The following is a 24,395-nucleotide window of genomic DNA, read 5'->3' on the forward strand; positions in this document are numbered from 1 at the left end:
TGACACATCATCCAGATCTGCTGAGTGCGTCTCAATGAATTCTGTTGTTGTCTTAATAACATAGCACTGTGTTTGTGTCGAAAAGCTTTAATTTTAGCCACATAAAACTACAGTGGAGAGGTGAAAACTAGATGAAATCAGCTTACTGATTCTATCTAAAGTAGAAAGCACTACTTGTTACCATTTATGGCTACATAATAACTTCAGAGTTTATATAGCTTGAATTATAAAGTAGAAAATAAGAAAGAATAAGAAAGTGAAAGTCTGCTTTGCAAGAATAAAGGTGATCGAGTATGTATGCAGGATGATATACCTGATTTTCAAAGCCATAAACATGAAGTACACGTGTTTAGGAACACTGTGTGTGCCAGATGACAGCATGTTGTGCACATGTTCATAAAACCTAAAATGAAAAAGGGTGAAGGACAGAGCGCTTGGTCGACAAAGAGCTATAATCATAGCATAACTTCACTCAAGCATAGGGAGGAGGAGTGAGCAGACTTATAATGAAACTCATTTCAATTCCATTGTGCTTACACAATGCCAGTAAAGTTTGTGAGAACTTAAATCTTTAAACAGTTTAAGGAAAGCACATTTTTTTTATTAGCATACCGAATGCTAAACAGTATTTTTTGACTTGGTGTGCAAACTGAAAAGTGTTTTCGTCAGCTTTTAAAATTTTACTCACAGTTTGGGGTCTTTAAGAGTTTTTCCAGGGTTTTTGTTTTTTAATGTTCATCCACCATTTTCTTAAACTTATCCAAATTCAGGGTCATGGAGGGTCTGGAGTGAGAGGTAGGGTACACGCATCCATCCATTCTCTTCTGCTTATCCTTGTCAGGGTTGCAGGGGGGTGCTGGAGCTTATCCCAACAGTCTTACAGCGAGAGGTAGAGTACACTCTGGACAGGTCACCAGTCTGCTGCAGGGCTAACACATAGAGATAGACAACCATTCACACCTATGGGCAAATTAGATTTACCAATATACCAATTGGTAAATCCCCACTAACTGCACCAACCCTAGATTCAATTCAGTTGAATTTATATAGCGCCAAATGACAAAAGTCGCCTCAATGTTGCAAGACAAAGACCCTACAATAATATAGAGAAACTCCAACATTTAGACAACTCCCTGTAGGCACTCACTTTGGCTATAGTGGGAAGAAAGAACTCCCTTTTAACAGGAAGAAACCTCAGACAGAACCAGGGAGGAGCAGCCATCTGCAGTGAGGGGAGGAAGACAGGAACAAAGACATGCTGTGGAAGAGAGTCAGACATTAATAATAACACATAATTAAATTGAGAGTGGTGTGTAAACACATGGTGAGTGACAGCCTACACAGGTTGGCAGTCTATTGCAGGGCTAAAAGAGTGAGGCAGACAACTATTCGTACTCACAGGCAATGTCACCTCACCAATTAAACTAACATCCATGTCTTTTACATGTACTGTAGGAGGAAACCCCAGAGTATCCAGTTGGGAGCCCATGGGGAGAACAGGAAAACTTCACACAATGGTTCTCAAACCAATCGATAGGTTTGACCCAGTACCTTCTTACTGTGGTGCTAACACCACATCGCCTTGCCGCCATTAAAATCTCCACTTACCAGTGGTGTCTGTGAAGCTGGACTATAGTTGAAGTATATACTCAGATTTAAATTACAAAAACAACAAGTAAAACCTTTCATACAATCAATACTTAGCATCGCCAGCTATCCAGAACGATTTTTAAGAGCTTTGGTTTTTTTGCTTTTTCATTTTTGTTTTTGTGTTGTTTTATCTTCCACGTCAGAGTTTACAATGGTTGCCCCTCTCAGGTTCTTTTCTGTTTACAGCTGCGGGGTTTTGTGAAGGCGAGCATTGATTTTAGTCCTGGGCTTGGCTTTGGTCTTCAGTCAAGACAGTGACTCTGTCTCGGTGGAGCTTTCGCCTCCAGCGGTGAATAAAAAGCACATTCCTCATTTTCTCCTTTGCCTGCTCTCGCTCGCACGGCCCCACTGATGATCTCGCTCTCACTCGCTCCCGTTGACACTTATTTCAAACAATGCGCTCCTCCAACCCTTGCATTCATCAAAGTCTGACAGCCTTGTCAATATCCTGTGAAAAAAGCCATCTTGTGCCTCAACGGGAGGAACAAATGTGCTCATAAATCTAAATATGGACGAGGAGTTGTCAGGATTGTATGTAAAGCTATATGCAGTGATGTGGGTACTATGCACGAAATCTGTGCAAGCCATCTGTGGCCAGGGATGTCTTATGCCATCAAATTACTCACCCGTGTGTGGCACTTTCATCAGTACACGTAATTATGCTCTGCCAAGATTAAAGATTTGCCGACGTGATGATGGATGAAAGGCTCAGAAGATGAACCAGATTTAGATTAGCAGATACATTTCCACACAAGTCTAAGGAACATGTAGTCTGATACATAGACTGTGTAATTGGCCAATTTTAAGGACTCTTTTTAGGGATGCTTTTATACTTTACTGTGTATTGAAAGTACAGAAAACACAAAAACAATCACTAGCCAAAAGTTTCTAGTATTAAAAGCAGCTTACATGAAAACAAATTGACCTGTAACTCATCACTGTGCGTTGTTACTCTTATTTGCCCTGATTTGTGTTCTGGCTACAGTCAAGAGTTAAATGGGTATTGATTAACCTACTTGTTTCAAATACAGCTATAGTATTTGTTGTATTCAACAGTAGTTTTCATGAGGCTTTCAGAGTTGCTAATGGATCATTGCACAAGCATTGGAACAGCTAACAAATAATTAAGCTCTTGCAAAAACCTGTAGATTAAAGTCTTCTTGTTTCTACAGCGAGAAATAATAACCGGAAATCTCTCCAGCAGCCAAAAGCACCTTATTGTTTTGTGCTAAAAGAATCATCAGTTCATCAAGGGTGTGGAATTCAAGACCTTCAGCAATCTGGTTAATTGATTTGTCATTCATCAAAACATAAAGCAATTTATTTTAATAATTGATTAATGCTTGGGCAGAGTGAGAAGGTAATCGTCATTCATCATCATTTTCTGTCTTTTTCGTATAGGCGAAACAATGAATCGAGAAAATCATTCCAAGAGTGATTGATAATGAGAATAATCATCAATTGATCGCTTGGAAATTAATTTAACATTTACCCCAAATCCAAATGTGAACAGGTTTAAATTGCTGGTTGTATAAATGATTATGTTTTTTAACTTTCAGCTAAAATTTTTCTGTCCCATAATTGTAGATACATTTGAATATACAATATAGATACATACATTGTGCTACTATTATCAATACTATGTATACCAATACTTTCTGATTACATTAATAAGGACCACAAAAATTGTCCCTCAACAGGTTTTTGTTTGAGGAAAGAAAAATAAATAAAATAAAATGTTAGACAGTTACACTCACTTATGAAATAAATCAAAATAAAAGAAACGTGAAAGAAATGTGAAAATTAACGCATTGGATAGCAATAAAGATTTTCAAAATAAAACACCAGGTCTTTCTTCCAAAACCTTTTCCTTATACCTTTAAAGTGGAATGAACTTCACCTTTTCAGATCAACCAAACTCTCTTCCCCTGCACAATAAACAAACATGGAATCCTTTTATTTATTGTACCTCATTAAACTAAATATATTACTTTTAAACCTTTCATCAACTATATATTTTGACCTATTTTATTACCGTGAAATGCTTTTTTTTTTTCAATTCTTTTTATACACAAATCTGAATAATTTCAGCCAAGTCTCAGCTATCTTCCTAATTGAAAAAGGAACCAGACAAGGTACAAAGTGATGCAGAACATACAAATAAGCTGCAATAGTAAATTCTATGTAAAATGAGAGTTTCGTAGGAGTGTTTAATAGAGAGAGGCACTGAGGAGCTCCAGGGTAACGTGACTTAAATATATTGAAGCATCTTCATTTAAAGTAAACATGAATAAGAATAACCCAAAGCAATGGGGAATATTTCACAGACCTTCACAAGTGTAGGTGTAATAAACTGTGTGGGAAAATATCTCTTGGATCTCAAGTGAATTCAGCTTAGTTTTATTTATACAGTGCCAAATGACAACAACAGTTGTTTTACATACACAGTATTTTACATTGTAACTTAAAGACCCTACAATAATATGAGAGTAAACTCCTCACTCAGATGACCCCCTGTGAGCAAGCACTTGGCAACAGTGGGAAGAAAAAACTCCCTTTTAGAAGAAGAAGAAACCTCCAGCAGACCCAGGCTCAGGGAGGGACAACCATCTGCCGCGACCGGTTGGGGATGAGGGGAGGAAGATGGGACACATATACACTGTGGAGGAGACTCAGAGATTAATAGTTCTAAATGCAAAGTGCTGTAAAGAGTTTGGAATATCATCAGTTTATTCATCAAGTTTCCTCTGATTTGTAGACAGTTAGTTAGGTTTGGCCAGGCCAAGTCAGTGTCCTGTATGGTTCAGTTCCAAAGTGCTCCTAAATCAAACGAAGAAGTGAAGTTGTCCAGTCGTGTTCACACAGGTGAATTCAAGCGTAGCAAAGTAATGGATGGTCTCCTTCTCCAGCATAATGAAAAATCAGAGCAGCTCCTCAGGGTAGGAAATTGATCAAGTTCAGGGGTGGCTTTCTATTTCCTTTGTCAAGGACAATCCCAAAGCAAATGGTATTTGCATGGAATATCAAAACCCCAGTTTTACTACTGCATGAAATAAAGAAATACCTGTATTAAATGGCCAAAAGGGATATAAAATCAGCTCTCAAAATACCAGTATAGATTAGTAAATCCATACACTGATACAGTGCTTATGCTTAGTGTAGCAATTCTCACACAGTCATGACTTTTTGATTTTTTATTTAATCATCAATTAAACAAAGTTACAATTCATATGTAAAATTCAATCTATTAAGGCAGAAATATGCTACATTAACTGAAGGTTTAAAAACAATAATGTAAAGTCAACTTCACCTATCTAATTGGGGAAAATAGATGCCGCTATGCTAACGCATCAGTGGACACCAGGGCTGCAAGGATAATTAGCTGGTTAGCTCAACACAGCTCAACTGGGCTAAATTCACTAAGACACACTTCCAGCAAAGTGTCATCTCACACTTTAGTTATTAAAGATATGATGAACCATTTACAGAGCCTAAATAATGTGTTTGTACCTGATGTAATACTTTATTTAGAAATTGTTAATGCATCATTCATAATGTGTAAAAATGTTGTCATTAAACATGCTATCTATAAGCTTGTTAAGCAACACTTTATATCCATTCTATTAATTACATACAAGACAGGAGTAATGCTTTATAAATGCCATCTAAATGTTTAATAGTTTTCTAATCAGTGTTTTCACAGGATGATGCCTTAAAAAAGGTTCAAATGTTCACTTCTCATGCACCAACAAAGGCTTTTTTGTCTCTTTTAAGATCACTTCTGAGCTTACCTGTGGTTACATTCAGCTGTCACAGTCTGTAAGACTTTGTATCCTGGGTTCTGGCAATTCAGACATATCTTTGACTGCTGTAAAATAGTTTCACTTTCAGGACACACACTACCATAGATCAGTTCTGAAGTTAAAAAGCAGTCAACCTCCAGCAGTAACTGCTGTGATCTGCTGTCATGCAAGAGGTAGGTGGTACAGTATGGGAGGAAGTTTGATTTCTCCTCAGTCATCTGCAATACATATGGTAGTTTCTAACGCAGTGAAAAGCATTTAGCTCAATCAGCCGTGCACGGTTGTGAGGTGGGGGGTGATACACAAAGGATGATTATGAGCAACTTCCCTCAGATAAAATGAAGAAATAGCATTGTAATCAGACAAATGCAATGAGGTGCATTACTTGTAATTACATCTGTTGGAGCTGAGAAGTAGTTGTTGGAACAACACCCAATTCAAACTCCCTGCTCTTGTTATCATCTAAATGCAAATTGTAGGTAATAAGAACCTCTGTCAATCTGCTGAAGTTCCATGCCAACTTGAAGAAACAGCAAACAGAAAAAGCTCTCTGATGTAGCTCTTTCTGTGCTCACTCTTTGGATTTCTGAAGACTTTTTATTTTGTTTTCCAGATACAACATTCACTCAGTTTCTTTTTCATCATATTCTTCCTCTGAAAGCGTTTGTCTTTCTAAAGTTTTTTTGTTGTTTTTTTCTGCTTTCTGTCTGCAAGGCATCCCTGAGGTGCGGTGAGCTATGCTGCTTACAAACTCGTGGCACTGTGGCGTCAATTCTGACTCATGACCCTTGTCACAAGTTAGTCCTTTCACACAAGAAACCAAACAGATTCAACTGATAACAAAAAAAAGCAGCATGGGTGTTTCATTCAAATTTGTAAAAGGAAAACTTAATTTGTCACTTTGTTTGCAACCGCAAAATATCTTGGAGCTTGGCATCAAAAACTCCATTAAATATTAGTATCTTTTTGTCTTTCTTAAGCCAGTCTTTCTGTTTCAAACTTAGGTTGTTTCACCTGCCTGAACATGATCTCTCAACATCGTTTGACTGGCCTACTTGTCTTTCTCTCTTAGACTCTTTGGTTTCTGTTACAGCCCTCTATATTGTCTAAATAGAAAAAGTTTTTAAGAATAGCATCTTGGTTACACAGTAGATGGTAGTGGTTTGTTGCTCAAATAACACATTTGGATTATGGGTAAGACACAGCGGCCACCCTGCTTTTATCCTTTACTGTAGTGTCAAATGTTGCAAGCCTATATGTGAATAACAATATTTGGAGGTGAAGAAAAATGGCTGGCAAATATTTCGACTAAAAGCGGTCTTAAAGACTTTGAAAGGCAGATGGCTCTGTGAGAGAAGGGCAATATGAAGGGTTGTTTCAGCCATCACAGATTATAGTGTTGGACTTGTACTGTTGCTACATCCACGCACGACACAACTGCCAAAGGGTGTGAGTTATGTACAGTAAACAGTGGCTTGTGTAAGAGGATGCATGTTGCCACGACGTCCCCTCAGGCTCACTGCGGTGCGTGGAGTGGCCGCCGTCATTGATTGACTTGGCAAGCTCACGGATTCTGTTTCCACTCCCCCAGGTCAATTTTGTCACCACATGTTTAAACCATTACCACTGATGTGGCATGAATGTTAAGATCCAGCAAAACCAGTGTTTGCCTTTAATGCGTAGCCTTCCCTGTTTTGTGAAGGCAGGCGTGCTGTGACTGGACAAATGTCAGTGTTCTCAGTGAGAAAAAGAAGGTGATCAGAAGGTTGCTGGCTTGTGCGCAAGGACAGATTTGGGCAAGTGTGTGTGTGTGAGAGAGAGAGAGAGAGAGAGAGAGAGAGACCCTCGAGGTGTGTGTATCTAATTATGCTCAGCATTACTAGAACCCTAATAAAGGGTTAAATAAATATATTTTTCACACTGGTCTATTTTGAATATTTTGGTTTTAGCCATATTTATATTTGCTTGAAATAATCCTGTAAGGAGACAATAAATCTTAGGATTAAATAAAATCCTAAAATGTATTCTTTTTTTTTCTACAAATCTAATTTACCAGTTGAGCAGTACTGTAGTAAGTAGTTGAGTATAAAGTCCAAATCCCCTGTGTGTTCTTCCTCGTCTATTATGCCTGCTACTAAAATTTTCCACTAAGAACTAGTATTATCCATCTTCAAGCCAGTGCTTCAATAATAAAACCGAACCCTGCAGAACTGTGGAAAAATGAAATAGATGCATTTGTTGGAGCTGGAACATTAGACTGCTGTTTAAGTTGTTGCACAGCGTTCCCGGGCTTTCCATGTTAAATGCTGTTTACTTTGGACTGAAGGCTGTGGGGTTGAGGAAGAGTGAGATCTGCACAGAGGGATGCTAAAGAGAGGTTTGGGGTGGGGGGGTAGGGAGTGCCGGTAACATTTTCCCGAATGAGAGTTGGAGAAAAGGAGCTGGGTGGAGCAGGGTGGGCCTCTTCAACGGTAGCCTGGTGGAAAACATTTATCTGAATGGCGGGAGACGGAGGGCTGACTCAGCCAGCGGGCACAGGAGGAATGGCTGTTAGCTTGTGAGATCTGTAACCCGTGGCGAAAGGAGGGAAAGCGTGTGTGCGTGTGCTCATAGCCACTAATAGGTGCAAGGGTGAGTGTGGGTGTTTATGTTTGCACCGTGTGCTTCTGTTTTTGGGTGTGTGCACTAAGACGGTTTAGAGTAACGGCAGTTGATGGAAGGGTTTGAGAGAAGGCATCTGGATAAAGCATTTATCTGGGGTACGGCTGCGAGGGTGGTAGGGAAACGAAGGTGGGGGCAGTCTGAGCTGGAAAGGGTCAGTCTGGTGGTGTGTGCCTTCAGCTGGTTCTCATTATGGAGCTAATGTGACACTCTGATCTCAAACACACACTGACTCTGCAGACCTGGTTTAAAGCCGGAAATGGGTTTTGAGAGGCCCCTACACTGCAACCTCTGTATCACAGGTTCCCCCTCTTTGGAGACTAGAGGCCTCATTTACAGATAAGCCTCACCTTTAGATTTGGTCTTGGAAAAAGTGTGTAGCTGTGAAGGTTGAAACTGATGTGACAAAGGCTCCTTTCAACATTTAACTATTGTGAGGAGAGAAAAATGTGGTGTTTTGGGTAACTGACATAAAGTTAAAAGGTACCCAGAGTTTGAATACTATCCACCTTACAACCAAATAAATCAAATTTTTTATTGTCTGTTACAGGGGTGTCAACCATAAGGCCCAGGGGCCAGAATTAACCTCACAAAGACTCCAATCCAGCCCATTGTATGCCTTTGGGGAAATGTGAAGGAGTTTGTACATTTTTGCACTTTTAACTGTATTTTTAGAAGTTAGAAGTTAAAGCTTTTCCTTCCATAAAGACTTCCTCCATGGCTATTCATAACCACACTAATAATAGTTAAATAATTAAATGACAGAAAAGTTCCTGTTTTTTCACTATAACCTGTTTGTTTGTTTTTTTTACTGTAACTGTGTGTGTGTGTGGGGGGGGTTACGGGGGTCCTCAGTTTAAGAGGTGTAATGTTCACAAAGCATTCTTTTGAAATTGCACTTCTTTTTCCCAGCCCAGGTCCGGCCCACTTAAGATCACAGTATGTGCCTCCCAATGTAAAATGACATACCTAGTCTGCTATATAGCATGGAGTGAAGTAGCAGCCAGGACCACATAAAATTGACAAATCATTTTCTATTTTGAATCAGTGAGACCCAAATGGGAGAAAGACATAAAAATAATTTAACTGATCTGTCTGGAATATAAAGCCATTTCTATCAAGTGTTCCCAGGCACTGGACCCCAGCTGAGCAAGGTTTCTTGGTTTAAGGTGCTAAATCTCATTCCCCGTGCTGACATATAAGTGGAATGATTTATAACAGTGAACTGCTACTCAGCAAAGTACGTTCCAAGCCACTGAAAAGCCAATGTCATGCTGATAATTAGCGGAGGAGTGACTGATGCGTGCAATCGTACTCATAACTGCAGTCATGAGGGTACTCAGTGCGAAAGCTGAATGGAGCTATTGATACTGTCAGAAATGACTGTTAACGATAAAAGAATTAGGATGAGAGCAAACACGCAGACATATACTTTCAATACCCCCCAAAAAAAGTGTGGCTGTGGAAATTACACGACCAAACGGTGGTGCTGTCAAGTGTTCTCTTCTCATTCATACTTAAATTGTGGCAGTTCCAAAAATGCCTCAGGCACTCTCAGTAGTGTGCAACAGCGCACCAGCCATATGTATTATGAAAACATTAAAACCCAAAGCATAACGGAAGACACAAACCTCAAGAGCATAGTTTGGAGATATTAAGTGAAATATTAATTGTAGGGGGAGAGTTGAGGTGCAACACAGAAACACAGGCCCCTTGTGACTACTTATCTAACTAAGCTTGCAAACTGAAAAGAATACTAAAATGTCTCCTTTGACCAAGATGCTCTCTACTCAGTTGATATAAGTGAAAAATTGGGGGGGAAGAGCCTATTTGAATTCAGTGTAAGCTAAATGAACTGGGAGCAGGAGCTATTTAGCTTAGCCTGCTATGCTGCTACATATATTAGCCATATGCCCTTCAACTTGTAGCATTTATATGCAAACTAAAATTTGTTTGTGGAACACTGAGATAGAGATATGTTGGCATACATGTTATTTACTGTTATCAAAACTAATTACTTTTTCCAGCTTTATCCTTTTATGCTAAGCTACGCTAACTAGCCTCTGGCTAGTTCCACCATACTTAGAGGCAGATTATCCTTCTCGAAAACAACCAAATAGGTGTGTTTAAGTTAGATACAATATACTGCAAGTGTGATAAAGAATTATGGAAAGCGGTATCAAAAAAATATAAAAAAAATATCCACAGAAACTTTCTAAACACCTCCTGTGCCTCATTAAGCTAAACACAGTACATTCAGGAAATAAGCTGATACATGTACTTCCAGTAGATTTTTTGGTTCCTGAGGATAACCAAAGAGAAATTAAAAATAAAAAGTAAAAATGAATAAACTAAAAACTTAAGCCAGCAGATGGGAATAGTTAACTTTAAATGTGTGTCATAGATTCAGCATCCACAAGTGTGCAGTGATGCAAATTTCATCACCAGATGATGAGCAGGAGACTCCAAGCAGACAACCACATACTGGCTAATTTTGGATTAATCTGCACAGAGACTGCACTACCATGTGCCAACTACCTATGCACCCTTCAGCTGGTCTTCCAGTGGACTTAAAAGAAATATAACAGGAATGGCTACTGGTCCATGGAGCCTGCAGTTGTGTATGTCCAAAACCGAGCATAATCTCCACTTCAGGGCTTCTGCCAAGAGAAGTTCCCCAAGAGGTGGATGAAAAGTTGCTAAAAAGTTCCATTTAATATTAACCGTGATCTTTTTTCAAAACCTCGCTAAGCTATTTGTTGACTAAACCTGAGGAAAATGTAACTGAAAACTGAAAAAGTTTCCTTCAGAGATGGACTTGTGTGTGTGCTGTGGACTCATATCAGCATACTGATATAGGCTGTATCAGATAAATCATAATGATGGGGAGATTCTGTTATGGGAAAATTAGGGGTTTATGATGTCTATTAATTAAATCCAGACTTTAACCTGGGTATGATGTGGTATCACACTTTGAAACAGGGGCTTAAAATAACCGACATTAAAATAATTTAGTTTAATTATCCGTGCTAATCGCAACATAACAACAGGACACAGAACCTCTTTCCCATTTTGTGTTGACATTGTAAATGTTAGAAACTTAAGAGGCTGTCCTTAACTGCGTGCTAATTTCCTGCTGCTATTACTCTTTGATCCATCAATGCTGTGGGGGAAAAAAAGGCCCAACCGTTCTAGCTACCCATGTATTACATGCTGCGCTCTCAGTTTATTCTTTCACCTTTAAGCTTCTTTTCAGTCAAGCACTGTAGGTTAATGAAAATCCTCAGTTGGCCTCTAATTAGATTTCAGATGTGAAAGCACAGAAGGACAGTACACTTTCTGTTCCGAACGATGCAAAAGATATCACTGTAAAAAAAAAAAGTAGATTTGATAGTTTGTATGCAATTTCTTCCTTCCTGTGTGCTCCCTTGACACGCTGTTGCAGTCACTTCTCACATGTGAGACTTCATTAAATGTCCTTCAGCTCCATAAGCAATTTCAGGAGCTGAGGGAAAACAGAGAAAGTCATAGCTACATGTATAAATAATCACACGTTAGAAGATCTCTTTCAAAACATGACAGAAAGTGTGTGTGCTCAGGCGTAGTGTGGGTCATTTATTGTTAGGGGAATTGCAGGTTGAAATCCTATGAGGCGGTCCACTCCTCTGATGTCACGGAGAGATTATTTTAACAGGACTCACTGAGCGGGACCATGGCGGTCCATGGTTTCCGTAGCTTAGCTGGGCTGACAGTGCCACGCTTTGTATTAGTCGGTCATAAACTACAGCACAGCCCCAAATCACTACAATGCATCTGTTCATGGCTATGTTTATCTTACAATGCTGTTCGGTGAGTGACATCATCAACTGAAGTCATTAGGACCGACACGTCTTTTAGCCGAGTTTTAGGAGCCAAGAGACCAAATTAATCAAACACCTTAGTGGTTGGCAAATTGAAATTCAGGAAAAGCATAGCTTGAAAATTTGAGAATGCCCCATTGTGTGCTTTTAAACTACCATAAATATATCTTTGTCTGCTGTGGCCTGAAAGAGTTCAGTTAGCATTTAAGGGGAATGAAGCCCAACTTTTGAGGGGATATTTTCCCTGGATGCTGTGCAAGAGAGTGTACATGCTGTAAAAAGGTGTTCGTGGCAACTTTCTGGAGTATACAACAAGACTGTTCTTTGGTTTTCCAGTCATGGGATTGGATGTTACGCAGTGGTAGGGTACTCCCCTAGAACCACTGATTTGTTCTTCTTTTTTTCCTTCTTAAACTCTTTAAAATGTATGACTGAAGAAAACAAATGGGCAAAAAAGATAGAAATGTCTCTGTCAGTTTTGTGTGTTTTTATTTATTTATTTATTGGAAAGTCATTAGTCTTCACTTACACAAATTAAAGAGACTACCACTTTTATGTCTTTCCAAAGAGAGAGCTTTGCCTTTCATTCTGCATAGAGACCAAGCTTTTCAGACCAGAGCACAAATCCAGACAGCATGAGTCTTTCACATCCTCCACTCCGTGCTTTGTCACAAGTCCATTTACCTAAGCTAAAATTACATTGCACTTCCATTCTCTTTTCACAGAGAAAGGTCATAATTTTTCGTTGCTGCCGCTACCCCTTGTCTGTTTTGTAAGCGTGCGTTTTATAGAGAGACAGCCTGAAAAGTTGTAGGTTATTGCCAGGGAGGAGGCTTCCAGCTGTGGCCTCCACAAGCCTTTTTTAAAAGTATTGTACCTCTTCAATCTGGCTGTGATTGGAGTGTCTCAGAGGGATGCAGAAGTAGATAGGGATTTGAAAGGGAGGGAGGGGGCTAGAATTATGCAGCCTGCTTTCACACTAGCATAGCTGGGTCTGAGAAATGGCTCCTTAAAGCCTGTAAAAGTGCGTCCCTGGTGACTTCTGAAAAGTCTGGAAGGGGTCCTCATAAAGCAGCACTGTCAAGGTATGTAGAGTTGTGGCTCAGCTCTCTGCTGTTTAACAGCGCCGGAGTTAGGACTATTGTCTTATGGAGAGTGCTGTATCCAGAGTCTCTAAATGTTTTTGCCAAAATGCTCACTTCCTGAGCACATTTTAAGAACATTTTCCTCTGTTGGATTTTTTTTTTTTTTTTTTGAAAACTGTATTAATATAGTGAATCTGAATGTTTATTAAGGGATGGCAATGTCATCCAGTGGTTAGCACTCTTGTCTTACAACAGGAAGATTCTTGATTTGAACCTCCTGGCTGGGTGGGGCCAACAGCTGGAGTTTGATGCTCCCACCAAGTGGGTTTTGACATATAGTTATGACTTAAAGCACACCCTATATCAAACTTATGGTATATTAAGAATATTATGTTAATTATATAATGCTGCTTTGATTATGCTCAGCAGCGTATTTTATTTAGCATCTGTCAAAGCAAAGAATTGGAGGGAGGTGGCTGGGGTGGATGGTGGGTATATAAAACACAGGCTCTGTAACTGTAGCAAAGGATAGTAAAGAAATCAATTTAAAGAAAGGTTGCAGCTTTGGTGCAGTGTGGAAACCCCATCCATCCTCTTCCACTATGATATTTGAAATACTCACAGCGGATACTTGGCATTTTGGTTTGATAAATAACAATAAATGATCAAGACCATTCACTTAGCTGATTAGTTGTAATGTGCAACTTCTCCTATTGTCTTCCAAACCCTAACAGTACGTTGAGCTGTCTGCAGAAACAATTAGAAAACAAATGTTTACCACAGAGCTAAGTGCTATTGACCCTTGCAAAGGATTATAATTGTTTCGTGGTAAGGACTGAGTTGCCATGTGGCAAAAACAATATTGCACTTATAAGCTCTCAGGCTCTATCTGTGGTTAACAACACTCTATTCTTCATATCCTTGAGCCATCATGCCCTGTTGCAGTAGGCAAAACCCAGCAAAGGAAAGAAATGGCAAACATAACCTCTATTTATAGCCAAGCTAACCATAGCTTAACCATGGGTTACGCAAGTAGGTGGTTTGTTTGGATTCCAAGCAGTGTTACCATGGCAAAATTTGAGAAGAGAACCACACACAAGGTCCTTTCTTCTGCTAAATATTTCAAACAAACAGAATAAGTACAATAAATAAAATAGCATTATTCTGTTTATGCAGTTAACACAAACTTCAAGGATATCGGTTTTCACAATTTTCTGCATATAGTTTAAAGATTTCCTTGAGTGACTGTAATGAGTCATTTAGCACCCTGAATCCTTACTTCATGTGTATCTGCCAAATCTTCACACTCACTTAAAATAGGACTAAAGCGATTCTGACTGATCAGTACGGACATGTCACAGGACACAAAGTCAACTCACTGTCTCCAACCTACCGGCACTTGTGGTCAGCGTGTCTCTCTTCCCTATAGCTTTTCCGGACATGTGTCACTAGACTGGGACCAAAAGAGGATAGAGAAGAGGAGGAGGAAAGGGAGAGGAAGACAAAAGGGTAATTCATCCAGCGATTCTTAAAAGGGAGGAAGACTCCGTTTCCTCCAAGCATTATAAATACAAGTGCAGTCAGTCATCAAATTATAGCCATCTGCATTGGCCTGAGACCAGGATTCTGCCTGACACAGAATGGTTTGTGTTAAAGTGGTGTTAAGGGGGTGTGGTAGTTGAAGCTTATCAGAGACTGTGCTCTTGGGTGGTTAAACTTCAACACACAGACTGACACCAAGTGTGGCAGAAGAGCCACAGCTCCAGCCTACACCCTTTGGGAGCGATGATGTTCCTTTCTGTATGATGATGCGTTGTCAGCAAAATCCCCTCAGCTAGTTCCCATCTACATCCAGCACCGAGTGCCTGGAAGATGGAGACTGTGGCTTAGTCTTATACTGCAGGAGAAGAGAAGAGGTTTGTGTGATGCACAATTCCTTTTCTGTCATCCTGGAGGTATCTCTTTGCAAACATATTAGGAAGTGTTAACACAGAACAGGTTTAACCAAGGGTGCAGAGACAAAAGAAGTGTCACAGAGCGAGACATTTATACAGATAGCATGTTGAAAATGTGCTTTTCCTACATGAAGCCTATTCTACACAGAGCTTTACACAGCTTAGATGGAGAACTAATGAATTCCAGGTCCAGGTACACTGCAGAGAGTAAAGCTTTTGTGTGTATCATTAGAAAATGTGCTTCTTTTTCCTGAAGGCAACAGCAGCAAGCTGAATTTGAACCAGAAAATCCCCAGGCAGAATTGTCTTGGCATCGCTCTCTCCTTCAGCTTTTTATCCCCATGCTCAGTGAACAATCCAACAAAAGCTTGGGTTTAAGAACCATGGAGCTCATTGCGATTTTCTTTGTTAATGCAATTGCCTGTAAGAAAAGATTCTGTTCCCCCATTTTTCAGTTTCAGCCTAGAGGGTCCTATGCAATTAGCGCTAGTATTTCATTTAGAATACCTTAGCTTTACCAAAAACTCTCTGAACTGTACTATAATAGCCTCTGGCGCAGTCAGTAACAGCTAACGACAATAGACTCCAAAAAGTGACATTTTGAAAATGAATGATGTGTAACTGCAACAATTTCGTCCAACTCTCTTGTACAAATGACATTCCATGTTCTGTAACATTTCCTTGTTGAGTTGTCAGGGTTGATTTCATTGTCATTTAGTTGGCTTTCTGATTTTTTTCACTTTCTTTGTTATTATTCACACAGTATGCATTACAAAGTTTAACATGTGATAATGTCAAATCCACTTCTTGTGATATCCGTGGCGTTTCTGTGACTGTGAAAAGTCTCTCTGTGTTCTTGGCCTTGTGCTTAGACCATTCATCACTGACTTTGCTCATGACAGAGCAGCCCTGGAACCAAAACTAAATGCCTCTTAGTTAAAACGCAGAACCGTGGGCGTGACGATAAAAGCTTTGCTTTCGTTCTTGCTGACATCAAAATGATTGTCTTTGTTTACATTTTCAATGTTTGTTGCAGATCCGCAATGGAAAGGCTCACTTACAGGATGAGAGACAAAAGGACAAAGTTAGCCTTCAGTGTTTTGAAGTTGGCAGCATGACATTAATGTAGACGCAACCCAGACATGGGCTGTCCTTTACAGACACACACACACTCATTTGTTTCAGTCCCGAGAAAATACTTTTTTCCATTTATAGTTATGAATGTGAATTCTCGAGCCTGTCATATTTTCTTCTCCTCTCCTTTATGCCCTATCACACAAAACCTGCTAGGTTAGTCAGTGCTACTGTTGATTTTGAGGGAACGTTTTGTCCCTCATGATCTCCCAGGAATTTACGAACTTTGACACAACACTGTCTCTATCTCTCTGCTGGACTATTCCAAATATTCCAAAGCATTAGCATTGGCCAATCAGAACATTGCTTTCTTCACTGTGAGCTTCTGTGTCTTGGACTATCACCCTTGTGATGGCAAGTGGGCGACTAATTCTATATCTCTTGGCTAAAGCCATGGAAAACCCATGGCTGAGGAAACGGGTTCTTGGAGGCGGTCCAGTTTAATTTCAGAGCATGTGCACTGGAAAATAATTGACTTCCTCCCTGGTTTACATTTTGTCAAGGGCTCGAAAGAGCACAGTCCGAGGCAGGTGGCTGAATTAGCATATCATTGAAAATGAGACAGCTCAAGCCTGGGAAATCCTGCTCCCCATGACTCTATGTGCCCGGAAAAATCTCCGCAGGGGTAATGACTGATGTCTCAGTGAGAGAATCCCTTTGAGGCCACCGGAGCTCCTCTTCAGCCAGGAGCAGCTGGAGGACACCTGATAATATAGAAATCAGTGCCTGAGAAAGTTGCACTGTAACATGAGACTGTATTAAAAAAATGCTCCTCTAATTGGTTTCGCCAAACTTCCACATCAGAATTCAGGGAGTTGCCAGTCAGCAGTTATAGGATGAGTTAATAATGTGTCATCCTGCGCAGGTGTCTTTTTGTGTGGGCCACTGTAGTAGGCCATGTTATGCTTCCACAATGCAGACAATGCAAATGATCATGCAAATGAGGCTATTTTATGTTTAGCTACAAAACATTTTGGTGCCATTTCCTAGCAAAATCACAAACAAGACATATGGTGCAAAGTGAAAGAAAATACTGTCTGTGTATGTATGCAGGGTATAAAAACAGAAATGTCTTTGATGTCTAGGATAACATAATCCATATATTATACTTTCAGATGCTATAACCTACATTCACTCTTCACAGAATCCTACTTTGGGGACAGCTTCTGCCATTTAAACGCCTTTCAAGATGTCTCCACCTTCCAGTTGTCACTAAAGTTCAAGACAAGTCGACGAAACGGGCTGCTACTCCTGGCTGCTGGAAACGAGGACTACCTGTTCCTTGAGCTCCAAAATGGGAAAATAGAGGTGCGGATTTAGCCATGGCAATAATCTGAGCCCTTAAAACTCTTTTTAAACAAAGCAGTGTTTGCACCTATTGGACAACCAATTCAATAACAGAGCAGCTGTTTAAAAGAAAAGGCTAAAACAGACAACTGCATTTCTATTTGCAGCTCTATGGAAGAAGCAAGTCTAAGGACTCAGAAAGAACGAAAAGCACCTTGAGACCAGCATAACTTATTGTATTTGTAGAGGTGTAGTTCCACACTTCAAGAAACTTCAGCTACAGTGCGAAATATGTTATTGTCAAAGTCACCTTTGCATAGTACAGAGTGTCCTGTTTCAGTATGTTTTGTTATAGTGAAATAATAAGCAGCTAAAGTGATTTACACACAGAAAAGACCTCAAAATAGTCATTTCATCAGGATAATTTGCGTAATTTCTCACACATTAAAATCCCAAAGACATCACGAGTGAAATTACTAGAAGAAACAGAATGTGCAATGGGTTATGAACCGTGTGACTTTTAAAGTAGTCGTGAACTCTGTTTCAATTCAATAAACTATTACATCTCATCAGGTGTCCCTCTAAAACAGGTGGATTGATTCTTTGGGGGTTTTTGTCGTCTCTAGTTCTCTCACTTGAATGAAAACTGTTTATGTCTATAATAAATAAATAATAAATTAAAGCAGTAAAATTCTCATCAGTTGCGGTGCGACTGAGACATACAGACTTTCCCCAGAAGGGACAATATTGCTGCATTTTCAGTGAGGAGAAATCAAAGGTTATTTGTAATAAAAGGAAATATTACTAGTCGACGTTTTTCAGGGATACATTGAACAAATAGAGTCAAGGCTCCACAAAAATGAAATTGCCTTATCTGTGTGTGATGTTGAAGAATCATGTAGTTCAACATTTTTTAAAGAACATTCTGATTTCCGATTTTATTAGTGAAACTTCTGGGAATTAATTCATTTTCTAAATTAATTAATTAATTCACTGAAACACTTCTTAGTCATTTTCTTGGGTTTTGTCATGAACTGCTTGAATGTTCTATATTGTTAAAAAATGTAAATTAGTCAAATAATTAACCTGCAATCAATTGTAACTGACAGGATCTAGCAATGAATATGACCACAGTTTAAAGCATTTTATATAATTGCTATGTGTTCATTTATGACAAAACGTTTGAGGCAACCACTCATTTCTTTATATTTCTTGAAAAATGGGAAATTGATGGAGTGTCTTATTGAACCCAGGAAATACAAAGATACATGAAAATACAGTATATAAGGAAAAAAACTGCTTTTTATTCTGTTCTCTGACTAGATGATCCCACACTGCTTGAAGAATGTTGAGGTCTGGGCTTTGGGGAGACCAATACATGACTGACAGTGTCACATTGTGTGTTTTTCTGTTCTGGGATTCTTTTAGTGAATTGGCAGTATCATAGTCAAGCTGAAAAGTGAAGCCATTGCCAAACAGACAGCTTTAAGATGGCACTGCATGGTGTAAACTGACAAATCTGACTGTACTTTTCTTCTTGCCTAATTCCATCAATTTTGACAAGATCCCGAACACCGCTGACTGAAATGCAGCCCCCAAACCATGACTCTCTACATGCTGATGATTTAAACCAAAATTTACAAATTTGGATTCATCCCTCCATAAGAACTGTTCCCACTGATTTTCAAACCAGTTCTTGTGTAATTTGGCGTAGCTCAACCTTTTCTCCTCATTTCCTTTCCTTAAGGACACACACCATTCCAGTAAGACCATTTCTGATGATGCCTCAGCAAACAGTAGATGGATCAGATGCATTTCTGAAGTCCTGTGTAGGGTCTTTGCTGGATTCTTTGTATTATGTGTAGCCACAGTACTGGATCATTCCTTAAGTTAGATGCTTTTTTTAATGCTTTAATGAGTCATGGGTTAGTGTTAAGTAGCTCAACAAACAAATAATAAAAAGCATTCTTTTGAAAATGGTCAGGTACAAGGACTGGAGTGAAAAAAAAAAGCAGCCAATGTCAAAAAAGAAAGTCTTCAAAATGATTGCTCAAGACCACAAAGGATATTAGCAGCTCCAATTAAATGCACACACATAAATACCCAGTGTTCCACAATATACAAAAGATGCAATGCAATGTAATTTTTCAAATGAAATAAATGATGTTTGTTTTCACGTAGGCTCGGATGAACATGGGGGCTGGTGAGGTCACGCTGTCCTCATCTGAAGGAGCATACATGAACAATCTTCTGGACCAGAAAGTCTCACTGACCCTGAAAGAAGGCAGGCTTACCATGACAATTAATGATGTCTTTTCAACATATGTTCCTGTGAGCAATGACGGGGGGCAGCTCAATATTGACCAGGGCATTTGGCTTGGAGGACCTGGAAACCTGAATACTTCATACCTTAGCAATGCCATTACTCCTTTTCGTGGCTGTATGACTGAAGTCAAATTTCAATCCCATCAATTTGATATTCTTACTTCAACGTTTAAACGATGCCAAGACACAAAGGAAGCCTGCAGCAGTGAGTTTGAGGCTGGAGATGGCGAGACCACCAGTTTCAGCACCCCTGATTCTTTTATATCCTTCTCCACCTGGAGTGGAGGTAGTGGTTCTCGAAGGGCCTTGGAATTTCTAATGAAAACCACCATTGAAGATGCCTTACTTGTTTTCCATCCTGGCCAAGATTCTGACTTCATTGCTGTTGGTGTTGTGAAAGGCTATCTCACAGGTTTACTAGACCTTGGTAATGGTATTAAGGCCCTGAAGAATATGCAAGTGAAGCTGGATGATGATCAGTGGCACAGAGTTAAGATCGAGATCAGTCAGGATTCTTTTGTTCTTAATGTAGACAGCCAGTCTTCCTCCATTTCCCTTGACCCATCACAAAAACTGGATTTGGTCGGAAGCCTGTATTTAGGGGGCATCCAGGCAAAAATGAAGGAATTCTTCCATGAGAATGGGCCATTAAGTCACATCTATCTGGAAGATTTGACAGACGAATCCTTCATTGGATGCTTGGGAGAAATTAAAGTGAATCAGAAAGACAGAAACCTGCAGGATGCTTTGGTGACCAAAGATATTCATGTTAAATGTGAAGGAGAGGACTATGACTACTCAAATTATGAAGGGGAATTAACCTCAACCTCCCCTACCATCAGTACGCCACATATTTATGTTGACTTTAATCAACAACTGCACTGCTACCCAACAGAAAACACGACAGAGTTATTTAGAAATGTGACCAGGCTTCTAGATGTCACCCCATTACAAGTGCCAGAAGGTGGAGAGGTTTTTCTTGATATCAACAACTTAAACCCTACATTTGACCTCAGTGCTGCAAACATGCAACAGTCGCAGATTACCTTTACTCTCATGAGTCTTCCCTCGTATGGCTTGGTGGATATGAACATTAACAGACAACACATTCAAAAGTTTACTCTTCTTGATATTGTCGATAAGAGAATCAAGTATATGCATGATGGAAATGAAAGGCTTGCAGATCAAATCTATTTAGAGGTGGTTGCTCAAAGCAATTTCTACCTTCCAGAATGTTTAAAAACTCCTCACAATTATGTCCTCCCAATTGAAATTCTTCCAGTTAATGATACACCACAACTTGATATAGAGGAAATCTCCATCGCTGAAAATGGCCGCACTCTTTTGAATACCAACATCATGAGGTTGTTGTATTTCGACTTCAATTGTTCTGACTTAATTATAACTGTTACTTCAGAGCCTCCCGAGGATTTTGGTTACTTAGAAAACAGAGAGAAACCAGGAGTAAGCATCTCAGAGTTCACTTGTAAGGACCTGGAAGATGGAAATATTTATTTTGTACACAGAGGCGGTAGTACTGGTATGATGACCTTAAACGTGCCTTTTGAAGGATCATCAAGCCTTTTTACTACTTTTAGGTTGTCCGTGATACAACCGGATTTAACCATTGTCACTAACTCTGGCCTTCTTTTGTCACAAGGAAGCAATGCATCCATAGACAATCACAAGCTGGCTGCTCTCGCTCATCCTCGTAATGGCGATATTGTGTATAACATCACACAACCTCTAGTGTTTGGAGAACTGCAGATTCTGACAAATGATGGAGTGTACAAACAAGTCACAACTTTTCATCAGTCTGATTTAGATCAGAAGCGCCTTAGGTATGTCAGCACAGACTCAAGTGACCAGGAAAATACTGTGTTGGAGCAGATCCAATTCAGCGCTCATCTGGGGCGGTTCTCTCTCTGGAACAATACTTTTGCAGTCATGATTTCCCCTGCTGAAGTGAAGGTTTCTCAGCTGGTACCACTGGAAATGGAGGCTGGTGAAGAGCAAACAATCACAGACCTTCAAGCTGAAGTCCTTGACAAAACCCCAGACCCCAGGACAATCAAATACATCCTCATTACACCCCCGACACTGGGTAGCCTCCTGTTGTCAGAAAGAGAGCTGGGTGAGGGTGACATGTTCACCCAAAAAGATATTTTAGACAATGCCGTTAGCTACAGGGCCCGGGTGCGAAGAGCTGTAGATACTAGAGATCAGTTCCAGTTCAAAGTCTTTGCTGAGGATCAGCACTCTCCTCTGTACACCTTTCCGATCAATATCATTGCCAGTGCGGATGCCCCCGTTTTGACTAACAAGAAGTTGGTTGTGTTGGAGGGCAGTGAGCATGCTCTTAACAAAAACTACCTTTGGCTAGAGTCTCCAAGTTCTGTTAATTTCGTGTATCGGGTGACTCAAGAGCCAAAGCATGGGCGGCTAATAAGGGATTCCCCACCTGGAGTTGCTAGATTTGAGGGGGCGATAAGAGTTTTTAGTAATGAAGATATTGAGTCTGGAAGGCTCGTTTACAAGCACGATGGCTCCAAGACAAGCAGTGATGAGTTCCATTTTTTGGCAAATGAAGAAAATGCAGAAGGAACTGTGAGCGATGTTTTCAGAATATCAATCCATCCCAAAAATGAGCATGCCCCTGTGAGGACAGTGGATAAAGTCCTCAATGTGGTCCGTAACGGTCAGCGCCTGCTAACAACAGATGTCATTCAGTTCAAGGACAATGACTCGGGTTTCAATGACAGTCAAATCGTCTACGCTCGTGAGGGAATCCTTTCGGGCAATATTGTCTCAACATCACAGCCATCACAACCCCTTTTCCGCTTTACACAAGCCGACCTGAAAGATAAGAAAGTCTTATTCATTCACCACGGAGCAGATCGGGAGCGCTTTTCACTCCAGGTGTCAGATGGCTTCCACAAGACCACTGCGGTGCTTGAGATCCAGGCAGGTGAACCCTACCTGCGAGTGGTGAACAACACAATCATCGTCATCGATCACGGAAGCACCAAAACCCTTAATACCACCCTGCTGAGTGCAGAATCCAACATGGACATCAGACATGACAGTGAGATTACGTTTCAGATTACATCCCCACCCAGGGATGGCAGAATTATTGTGAGTGGGATTGAGGCATCAGTGTTCACCGAGGAAGACCTGAAAAAGGGTGTAGTGTCATATGAGCACAATTATGAGAGTCTGAGGTCCAAGGACTCCTTCAGCTTCACTGTGCAGGCAAATGGACATTCTGAAGAGGGCACGTTCAGGATTAAAATATTTAAGCAAGGTTACTTGTCTGAGCCTGAGGTGGTCGTCAATGCCGCCATCACTTCTTACGAAGGAGAGCACACCGTAATCACCAATGATCATCTCAAGGTACTGTTTACTGATTCTGTAATTACAATACTTTTTTGTATTAAGAGAGCAACAGTTTGCTTTGCTGACATTCAAGTTGTGCAGCACGTATTTGCTTTTATTTAATAAGAAAGACTATGTAGTAGATATGATCTTCATATGGCAGAAATGTTGTCTTTAGAAACACATTTTCTCTTTGTGAAAAAGATCTTTCCCATGAGTCACCAAGCATACCCCGCTTTTAATCTATATTATAACCACATGAAAGCAGGGCTAAATATGACTTTACAGTCGCTGCTTTTAATTTGGTTTATGTACTAAATTGCACTCTATTAAGTGCAGAAAACAGAGCACTAAGTATCCCCCGAGGAGCTTCCTGAATCCCACTGTAATTTATAAGATGAGCCTGCATGCAGTTCATCATGGAAGCAATTAATGCAGTTTAAAATGCTGATCCATTCATTGCAAGATATATGTCAGACCTTGACTAAGGTCTAAATAATAAATAAAAAAATCTGAACATACACTGGTTTTACAGTACGAGATGCATATTAAATATACAGTGCTGACTGCACGGTATACACAGTACTGAAATATGTATTGAACAAAGCCTTGACAGAATGGCCTTTACAAGAGGTAAAATATTGACTTTATTTCTGGGAGTTTTTCCAATGTGTGTGTCTGTACAATGAAATGAAAAGCGGTATGATCTTTTGAAATATTGCCGTATGTGAGCACGGCTCCTAAAGACTCCAAGGCTCCGCGCAGGCTCGAGATTAAAACTTCTCAAAGCGAGATGACCATAAATCTGCCTGCGCGTAAATCTGCAGCACGGCTCTAACTGTTGCCAAATGTCACAAATGTGTATTGAAGTTTCTGTTCACAATGCTGTCTAACAATGTGTCTTAAGTCTATATTAGACACTATAGCAGGGCTATTAATTATATATTGAGAACTAAAAATACAACTAAACTGTTTTAATGCAACAAAAGAACAACTTTAATTATATTTGTGTACTCAATTGTGGATGTTCAAACAGGGGAACAACACCGCAAGTAAATCTAGCTGCAGTTTTTAAGTGCTGCCACTTCCAATCTATATTTTCCAGAATTGTAGCCAAGTAGCTAATTTGTTGGTTTTGCTAACTCTTGAGGTTGTGCAATATTCTTTAATTTTTGCCAAAAACAAAGTATATTCAAACCATACTTCAAAAGAGTTAGAAACAGCAAAAGATTTAAACATTTTTCCTTATTCCAGCAATGC

The 24,395-nt window shown here is 39.8% G+C and overlaps 1 protein-coding gene across 2 annotated transcripts in view; it reads left to right on the forward strand.

Moving 5' to 3' along the window:
• cspg4 (chondroitin sulfate proteoglycan 4) overlaps positions 1-24,395 on the forward strand; it is a 75,217-nt gene that overhangs the window by 24,620 nt on the left and 26,202 nt on the right. The window contains exons 1-3 of one of the 2 annotated variants that reach the window (XM_039615822.1): positions 4,265-4,515; positions 17,293-17,456; positions 19,617-23,153. In XM_039615822.1, the coding sequence (XP_039471756.1) occupies positions 4,449-4,515; positions 17,293-17,456; positions 19,617-23,153 (3,768 nt within the window). In that variant the 5' untranslated portion in view covers positions 4,265-4,448. Of the gene's footprint in view, positions 1-4,264; positions 4,516-17,292; positions 17,457-19,616; positions 23,154-24,395 lie in introns of those variants that run through there. The other variant, XM_039615821.1, reaches the window with a different exon arrangement.

This window comes from Oreochromis aureus, linkage group 7 (assembly GCF_013358895.1).
Source record: "Oreochromis aureus strain Israel breed Guangdong linkage group 7, ZZ_aureus, whole genome shotgun sequence".
In the NCBI taxonomy this organism is placed as follows: Eukaryota; Metazoa; Chordata; class Actinopteri; order Cichliformes; family Cichlidae; genus Oreochromis; species Oreochromis aureus.